Below are 10,100 nucleotides of genomic sequence, written 5' to 3'. Positions count from 1 at the left end.
TGAGACGCAGAGGATATTAGTGAAGATGATCGTGCAGAACCTGTGCAAGCACAGTTCTTAATGGTATGTTTTTTGTTTGTTGTTGTCTCAAACTTTTAGATACACTGTCATTTGTAAATGCAACTATTTATGTTAGCTTTTATTATATGGTTTTATCCTGATTAAAGCTTTAATACAGAACGGCACCTGTGTGCGTGTCCATGTTTAACGCTTTTCATTGCTATGTGAAAAATATCTGTTTGTCTTTACACATAAAGTGTATAATTGGAACAGTTCATTGTTGGAGCTGAGCTGATGATCTGATTGAGAGAGAGAGAGAGAGAGAGAGAGAGAGAGAGAGATGCAGAGCAGGGTGACGCGAGGAACAGCATTAAGAACCGCTGCCTTAGAACATTGATTTTGTGAATCCATTAGAATTGTAGAAGATAGAATCGCGATTCATATATGAATAGATTTTTTCGTGCACCCCTATTTTTGACGGCATGGCAACAACTTTTCGGCCGTTTCTCAATATGCGTTCTTGTCTGTACTTGTGTTCTTGTGGACTTGTGAAATGTCATCAGTCGTCACCCAAGTACTGTTCCAATTCAAAGTTCACATCTAGCCAAGTACAGTTCAAATCCCCGGATGTGTTCTTGCTCCACCCCTTTTATCAAGGATGCATCCAGAGGTGACTTGTGCGAACTAGAGGCAGCCAGGTATCCCAGAATGCATTTCGCACCAATCAGCGAGCGTTAATGGCGGATTAGAGAACCTGCATAATTTTCTAAATATTACTGTTATTGTGTCATGAAACGCAGTTGTAAGAGTATTTCAGGCGAGAATGTAGTTGTTTAAAATTCAAATCTGCGGTTTATTTATAAAGATAGCACCTATTTGAAAATTAGCTCCGCCGATTTCGGAGACGTGAGCTCCACGTGATCAGTGGGCACTCAGTGCTCATGTATCCGCCGAGAGCAGTCTCCCCTCGGCTAGTCCCTAACAAATTAACTCTGTAGTCAGAGACAGTTTTTTGCAGCTTAAGGGGCTTCGCAAGCTGAAAAGTTTTCTCAGTTTTAATGATTTAGAGGTTGTTATTCATGCATTAATTTCAACAAGGTTGGATTACTGTAACGCTCTTTATGCTGGAATTAACCAGTCTTCACTATCACGTTTACAATTGGTACAGAATGCTGCTGCTCGCTTTTTGACAGGGACAAAAAAGAGGGAGCATATTACCCCTGTGTTAGCTTCACTTCACTGGTTACCTGTTAAATTCAGTTAAGGTTTTAAGGTTTTAGTTTTAGTTTTTAAAGCACTTCATGGTGTTGCCCCAATTTACATTTCAGATCATCTCCATTCCTGTCAGAATGTCAGAACGCTTAGGTAGTCTTCTCAGAAGTTATTGATTGTCCCAAAATCTTGTTTAAAATCTAAAGGGAACAGAGTTTTTTCAGTTCTTGGTCCTACACTCTGGAACTCTGTGCCTTTATCCATCAGATCATCCCCTACTTTATCTTCTTTTAAATCATCTCTTAAAACATATCTTTTTTCTCAGGCTTTTGCTTAACTTGAAAATACTTTTTTGTTTTGTTTCTGTTTGTTTCTTAGTTTGGTGATATCTTGCAATACTTATTGTATTATTTAATGATTTCAAATTTTATATTGTCTTAATGCTTTTGTTAGTTGGTTTTTCTGATGTTTTGGTTGTACAGCACCTTGGTCAGCACTTGTTGCTTTTAAGGTGCTATATAAATAAACTTGACCTTGACCTCGGCTAGTCCCTCTGACATTTGCCGCTGGTTCTGATGTCTCTGTAGTGGTTAAACATAAGATATAATTCATTTTGGGTAAATCTAACAGGCAATCTTTGGTCTCATGAATCTATTATTTCTTCCAGGACATATCGTTTTGGCTGAGCACAAAGTTATGTTTCATAAATTATTTATTTATTAATCGTAATACAACGTTGACTTTGTTGCATACATTTGACTGAATTGTTTGCTTTTGTCTTATTTCCTATTGCATAAGTATCTTATAGTTTATAGTTATCCTTTTATAATGGCTAGTATTGTTCATTAAATATAATAATATTTAATTTTATTATACATTCAGTGAAGATAATTAGAGTATATGTGCACATATTACCTAAACCACATATTAATATGTTTTATATTTTTAAAATGAAAACGAAGAGGGTTGTGTTTTATATTTTGAAGAAAATGAAAAGGCAGTGGTGTTCGATATCATTTAGTTTTATTGTAATGCATGTACGCGTTGCATGCACATTTTTGTTGCTATTAATATTTTAAATGAAACCGAAAAGAGGCAATGCTGTTTGACATATTATTTCGTTTCACTATAATGTATGTACGTTCCCTGAACTAAATTTTTGCAGCTATTAATATGTTTAAAAGAAAACGAAAAGAGGCAGTGGTGTTTGATATCATATTTCATAAAAGTGGTTCTCCAATCATTTCATTTTTAACCACTGTTGCATGACGTGATGTTGTTTATGTGTGTGCTATAGAGACACCAATATTACAAGACAATGCAATAAAAAAGGCAAAAAAAAACAAAACAATCAATCATTCAATACATTTGCACATAGGATTTTTCCAGATGCATAGGACTTGATTGGACAAAACACACATTCTCGAATGGTCTGGTCTAAAGCAGTAGTATTCTACACCAATCAAAGGTGACTATTACAGAGCTCGCCGTACAGTATTAGATGACGAATATGAAGAAACGCCAGCGGTAAGACAGTGTTTGGGAATTTCACTTTGGCAGGCATAATTTCATGGTCGATTAATTGAATATGTGCACTGTGGAATGAAGACCCTCTGTCATCACTTACATAAGTAAAAAACGTACTTGTATGATTAAAAACATCTTAATAAAGTTCCTTACATTTACATGTAACTGTGTTTAGAGGAGCGGATGTGTTTCTGCAGAACATTCTACCTGGCGCATTTAGCAAAAACACAAAATTAATACCTCTGGCTCCTGACAATATATAAAAGTCTGCGCAAGACATTGATTATTATTTTCAACATTATTACCCATAACCCATAGCCTCAGGCAAACGGTCTGCAGTTCCGACTTGGACCAAAGAACTGACAAGCTACTGATACAGCCATGCATGAACTGAGCACTTGAATAAAGGGGCGAAAAAACTTTTTATGGTTTCTCATGGTTTATGTAAAAAGCGAGTTTATGAGCTAAGACTAAATTTATTCACCTTATATGCTTTAAAATCAATTTCACATCATTATTGTGGGCTTTACATAAACGTGTTAGGACTCTGGTTTGATCTTTCTCTCTTTTGTTTTTCTTTTCCTTCTGCATGTAGTGGCCATTCTCAGGTGATCACGCTCTTCAATCAATGCAGCGCTCATGCCATCTCGCAGCTGTTTATTATTTCCTCCCTGATTACTCTGCTATTTCATCTTCTGCGTTCTTCCTTTTGTTGCCAGTGTGTTTTGTGTTCTTACGCTTCACACACCTCTTGCTGTTTATTTCATTAGTTTGTCGGTCTTGTGTGTTGCTCTCTTTTTGTCCCTGTCATCTGCCCAGTTATCCCTTTGGAATTTTGGACTGTTTGTATTTTCTGGTCAATGGACTGCACAACTGCTTAAGGCTTTTGTTCAAATAAACCTGTATTTAAGCATCTCTCTGCTTTTGGATCCTTCATTACAGTAAACCTAATAGAACTGTTAAATTGGCTATTTAAACCTTGAACCAGCTTGTGGAAAAGAATCAGACTTCCCTGTTTGCCTGAGGCTATGGAATACAGATAATGTTGTAAATAATTTTCAGTTTCTTGCACAGCCCATCTTCTTAAGACTACAATATCATCAGGAGCCACTGGTATTAATTTTGTATTGCCTGTATATGCTTTTTTCTTAACGCTCAATTGTCGATAGCCGCTGACTTGCATTTTAGAAATCACTAAGGACCATGATTTCAGCTAAAAAATGTCTTTACTGTTCTACCGAAGACAAAAAGTCACCCACATCTTGGATAGCCTGAGGGTGAGTAAATTAACAGCTGATTTTCATTTTTGGGCGAACTATCCCTTTTAAGTTTAAATAGCTGGATAACTTACAGGATTAGGAACAAATTCAATAAAAATGAATTGTTGGATCCTCAAATAGTGCCATCTGATTGATTCAGCCTATGTCATCAAAATCTTAGTGATGTCCAGTTCGCGAACTAATCATTATTTTTAACCAGTTCTTCTTAGTAAACCAGTCAAACCAGTTCACTAAATCGAACTGAATCGTTTGAAACGGTTTGCATCTCCAGTAAGCACTAAACCACAAATTACTTAAGTTATTCACTTTAACATGCCTGACACTCCCTCTGACTCGAAATAAACCAATATCCTGTAATTCAGTTACTCAAACAGTACACTGACTGAACTGCTGATGAGCACGAGTAGAGCATGCAGCTGATGATATACTGAATGTGCGTGCAACGTGCCGGTTAGAGTGGTTCTTGTTTCTCGAGTCAAGAATCGGTTGCAACGGTTTTTGGCTCACCAGTACACTGAACCGAGAACCGTTTCTTTCAGACACGTCCAATATGAGAACCGATGAGCTGATGATACTGCGCATGCGTGATTCAGCGTGACGCTACCGAACAGCACATGATTGCCTACAATGACTGACTTAACACAGCATGTCTGAACCAGTTCTTTTGGACAACTGATGCTATGAGGGGCGCAAAGTAAGTTTATTTAATAACAAATAAATCGTAATGGATTATGCATAGTAAGTGGATCATTGTTTCTGCACTGATGAGGACTAATTTATTCACTTTATATCTTTAAGACTTGTAAAAAATCCTCATTTGCATATGTGCCTGTACCTGTATTTGGGTGCTTTAGTTGTAAATCTTAACTGTAAGAAACTGATGATGTTTTAACTGACTGAAGTAATGATTACTGACTTTATGTATTTGAATGTATTTTCATCCCGGCCCGGGATGATAGACTTGACATCGTTATGTCATCGCGATTGACATCATTACGTTAGGGCGTAAAAGAACCGGTGAACCATTTTTATTTTTCGGAACGAAATATCCGAAAGAACCAGTTCGCGGGGAAAAACTTCCCATCACTACAAAATCTCACTCCAGCCAAGTAAGTTGGCAGTACTTTTTAAACACTGCCAGCATATAAGAAATGAGAAAACACTGAAAACTCACCTGGATACTGTCTGAAGAAACCTTTGGCGCTACCAAAGTACTGCCATATGAGAGTAGGGTCTCTTCTAAAGTTATCCACAAACACCTTATTGAGTGCCTCTGACCAGTACACTCCATTCACTATGGCTGAGTCTGCAAAGGAAGTCTGAATGAATTAGACAGAACATTTATAACAATAATTATATATACTGTATATATATATTTATATATATATATATATATATATATATATATATATATATATATATATATATATATATATATATATAATGTGTGTGCGTGTGTTTTTTACAGTAAATTAAAAGTAAATCAGTATCAATCAGTATTCTGAAAACACAATATATGATATATATTTGTATGAAATCTGGCAGCTGCTGTCCAGTCTTGAAGTACATGGTAAACGTATACAACACATACCAAACTTAAAATCTGGTTGTGATACATTTAGCAGCAATTACTGCAAACAAACACTTCTGATAACTGGGGAACAGTCTTTTACAGCACTGTGGAGGAATTTTGGCCCACATTACTTTGCAGAACTGCTCAGCCACACCGGAGGGTTTTCGAGCACAAACTACCCGTTTAAGGTCCTGCCACGGCATCTTAACTGGGTTCAAGTCAGGTCTGGGTTCAAGCTTCAACTTACAGGCCGAAGACCTACTTTCTCATGCTATGTATTGTCTTTCACCTCTGGCATAATCAGTGTGTCCTGGTCCTTGAATCTGATTGGAAGAGAGGCCTTCCAAGAGCGCTGCTATTTCACCTGTATCAGCATTTGAACAACTAGGTCATGTGACCTACAGTGTGACTTGTTGCGATGCTTCACTACCATTTACAACTCCTATCCTGTGGTCTCATGAAACTGAAATTTTCCTGCAAAATCTGACCTGACATCTCAAATTCTAAATCCCTTTTAGAAGTTTACAGTTGTGAATATCAGGGTAATGTAAAGAGACCGTTTTAGAACACACATTTTTATGTACAAGCTAAAAAAAAAAGACTTCCATTCTTCAGCTTTAAGGTGCAGAACAAACAGAAACAGAGAAGAAAAAAAATACTCTCACTCGAAATTATTATTCACTAGCTGAGCAGTCTATTGATAAGAGTCCTACCCTGGAGTCTACATTTGCATATGAAAGAGGAGAGAGGGATAGTTCTTAGCAGAATCTTATTCAGTGACCAAGTGGTGCTTTATTCATAAGAAAAGGAAATAATCCTTAAGTGCAAGTAATGCAATGCATTCTGGGTTCCACTTGGGACCCCTTATGCTTGAGTTGGTATCCTCCTTCTTCTGATTACACTTTTACAGTGAATATAGTTTTTTTTTTGAGAAGTCTTCCTCAAAAAGTTAACCATTGTTTTTAATCTTAACATTTTTAGTATGTGAGATTATTTGTTATATGATGGATCGTTCCAGTCTTTGATTATGACTGGTAAAGCCACATTCAAAACCATTGTAAAGTACTCTAGAACATCATTACATGAGTATTACTGCACCTGTGTGTTGTTTGGCAACCATTGTGCTGTTGCTTGGCGAAGAACTATTATTTTTTATAAATTTCATTACATTTTTGTTGCTGTGTTTATTTAATGAATAAAATACATTTTACTTTAATTTAATTAAATTATTAATTTAAAAGAAACAAGTCCTGCAAAGTGGTGGTTTACAGTGAATTAAGAACAGCTACAGTAAGGCATGGCTTCGTGAGGCTCTTTGCTTTAGTATGATTTATACCTTATAAGAATAAATCAAATGATGTAAAACATGCAGATATCCACCATTTAATTATGACTAGTCAAAATCTAATTTGAGATCTGCTTGGATTACAGTAAAGTTATACATTTCTAGCAGTCAAATAAAAGTTGAAGATATATCAAAATATCGTTCTGACTAGTAACAATAAAATTAGAAAAAGCAAAACATTTATTTTTAGATCTCAAGTGAAATTTTAAGTGTTGATAATAGCATTACAGATCCTACACTGGCACTTCTCCACCAGTTTCTTGTATTGTGTGCATTTACTTTCATTTGCTTCTTCAATGATTTGCATTTACATTGAATTAAAATGATCAGAAGAATGACTGCAAATTTTAAATCCATTTCTGAGCTCCATAATATTTTACTACAAAAATGTATTGTGGCACCAATGCTAATCTTTTGAGGTGGAGCGTGTGTTTCTGGTTGACATAACACTAATATTTAGTATCTTAAAATGTAATTCTTAAGATGAGTTGCAGATTTCCTTCAAAATAATAATTATGGCTAGTAACACTGGGTGATGCAGCGTCACATGATCACAAACAGTGAAACATTCCAGTGTTGCTATATGAAATATCAGCAGCATTTGGAAACTGCTTGACTAATTAAATCAGGAGACTGGAACTGACCTCTAAACACATGTCTCTATCAACATCCTTTTGATGAACATGTCATCTTACAGTGATGTTGTGTCTAGCGTATTTAATGCTGATCATACCTTTGTTGTACATGTTAGTTGGAACCTGGACGACACTGAGGCTGAGGTTTACAGACAGATTGTTGAAATGTTCATTCGGCTGCAAGATGAATTCTCCACCCAGCTCCAAACTCCTGCCCTCCTCATCCATCTCATTGATCAGCACTGCATTAAAATACTCGTACTGTCAAGAAAGAGAGAGAATGTAATAAATGACTAGAGTGAGGTCATCACAAATTATTTCATCTTGATCAAACTCAAAACACACTGGTAAAACTACATGCAGAAATACTTCTTTTGTTTTGGCAGAGCAACTGTCCTCCCTCAGAGACACAGGGTTTGAATGCGGCCCAGCAGTGTGTTGGTTGAGAACAACTGTTAGTCCTTAAATCTTTTAGGTGAATAAATTGTTCATTCACGGTTTACCTCCATGCACTGCCAATTCTCTCACTTGTAAAATAGAAATGAAGGCCTGAACTGGTTCAAAGAGGACAAAGAGAGAATATGTTTGGAAGACATTATCAGGAAACATGAAGTTAGTTTTCGCTGTTATGATAATGATCCTTAGACTTATATTTCCTCAGGACAATAAAACTTTCAATTTTTCCAGGTTAATAGATTTTAGTATAATATCAATGTTTGGATGCTTAGTAATTTCCTTTTACTGCATTCTGATCAAACAGGGGTACTAATTATTCAACCAATAATCGGAATGGTTGTCATCTTCCAAGGTTGAGGTCTTGGGTGTAATGTTGGATAGCAGTCTTTCATAAGTTTCATAAATATTTCAAATTCATCTCATGATGAGACAGTGAAACAAGAGACTGACAGACCCAGCTGTGGCCTGACCAGATGTCCCACGTCACTGCTACAGTACATGCTGTGACTAACCTCACCCTAAACAGGGTCATAATAACTGGGATCCAGTATAACTTTATCAACCCTGTGAGTCATTTTGTTTGATTGGATATTTTCATTATGCGTGGAAGAGGTTAGTAATGGAGTTTGATCCAACTTTGTTTTATTTGAACTATTGGAAATACTGAAAAAGTGTAGGAACTTCTACATATTGCAGATGTCTTTCATGTTGTATTGTCTACTAAGCATCTGTGCAAGGGCAAGTTACATCCAAGATTGGTGAACATGCACATTTTGCCAACCGAGCCAGTGGACAGTGCTGTTAAAGAGGCCGTTGTTGTGTTGCTGGTGACGATGAGAAGCCTCTTTGACCTCAAAAGGCCCAAAGAGATGTGATCACTGCTACTTCAGTCAAGGTTGATAAGTTTGGATTGTGATGCTGTAAAAACTGCTCTGCTAAGGGCTTATGAGTTCCATTCACTTATCGCAACATAATGTAATACTTAATTTAGGAATGATAAATTGATCATTAATAAATTATGAAAATGCAATTATTAAACACATTATAGATATGCTCATAAATCAAGAACAAAGCATTTATACCTGCATTTATAAACTGCTTACTAATTGTCTATTAATGTAGGGACAATCCTTTATAAATGATTAATTGAATATTTACGAATGCTTAACCCTCAAATGGTCCTTGTTTAATGTTTACACTTATGGTTTTTGGGGTCAATATGACCCCAAAATTGAAAGAGCAATTGTAAAAAATATATACATTTTTAATCATACAAATTATATAATTTTTTTTTTGTTTGCATCTCATCTATAAATTAATGATGTGTTTTGGGAGATATGAAGTACTTTTGTTCATATTTACCACAGAATTCCGCAACTACGCCATTAGCTTGCATGTGAAATATTAAATTTTTATGAAAAAAATCACTTAAATGATGATCTAAATTGAATTTAGGTTGTTTCTGGATATTGATCTAGGTGTTAGCTGTAGAATTCTGCCATCTGTTGGTTAGAGCTAAACCTAAAATTACTACAGTTTAGGAAAGAAATTGTTTTGACCAGCAGAGGGCCATAGAGAGCCATTCATTTTACTGGATGTTGCCAACTGCTCTTATCACAACTTTTGTGATACACTTTGTGAATTTATGTATATATAAACATTAGAAAATACATTTAAAATAAATATTCTTTCAAACAGTAGATTTTTTGTAGTTTTTGATGCATTTTGAAATGTCTTTTTAAAATGTTTTTACAAAAATGCCACATAAGACACACCTAAAGGACAAGACTTAGAGTCAGATTGTAGTTGCATATTATTGATTTTATGGTAAAGAACCAAGTGTAAAAAAACAATAATTAACTTTAGAATGTAGAAGAAATTAAATAAATAATGTGTAAATAAAGCCAACAGCAATATGCAGAAATCAACAGGAGTGAAGATTGAACATCAAATAACAATAAAAAATTTTGCAATCACATTCTGTGGCAATCATACCTGTGTGTGTGTGTGTGTGTGTGTGTGAGAGAGAGAGAGAGAGAGAGGGGGGGTTACGTTTTTTATATTTAAAGAGT

At 35.6% G+C, this 10,100-nt stretch overlaps 1 protein-coding gene across 1 annotated transcript in view; it reads right to left on the bottom strand.

Moving 5' to 3' along the window:
• Positions 1 to 10,100, bottom strand: part of LOC107594986 (voltage-dependent calcium channel subunit alpha-2/delta-3-like) — a gene marked incomplete at its 3' end in the record, with an annotated part of 93,334 nt that overhangs the window by 44,180 nt on the left and 39,054 nt on the right. Inside the window, exons 5-6 of the mRNA XM_016285231.1 lie at positions 7,671 to 7,833; positions 5,194 to 5,325 (exon numbers count right to left, since the gene is read on the bottom strand). Of these exons, the coding sequence (XP_016140717.1) occupies positions 5,194 to 5,325; positions 7,671 to 7,833 (295 nt within the window). The remainder of the gene's footprint in view (positions 1 to 5,193; positions 5,326 to 7,670; positions 7,834 to 10,100) is intronic.

The sequence above is a fragment of the Sinocyclocheilus grahami genome, unplaced genomic scaffold (genome assembly GCF_001515645.1).
Source record: "Sinocyclocheilus grahami isolate Dianchi unplaced genomic scaffold, SAMN03320097.WGS_v1.1 scaffold194.1, whole genome shotgun sequence".
NCBI classification, from domain to species: domain Eukaryota; kingdom Metazoa; phylum Chordata; class Actinopteri; order Cypriniformes; family Cyprinidae; genus Sinocyclocheilus; species Sinocyclocheilus grahami.
Note: the sequence above shows the minus strand (reverse complement) of the source record. Positions and strands in the feature narration are given on the sequence as shown.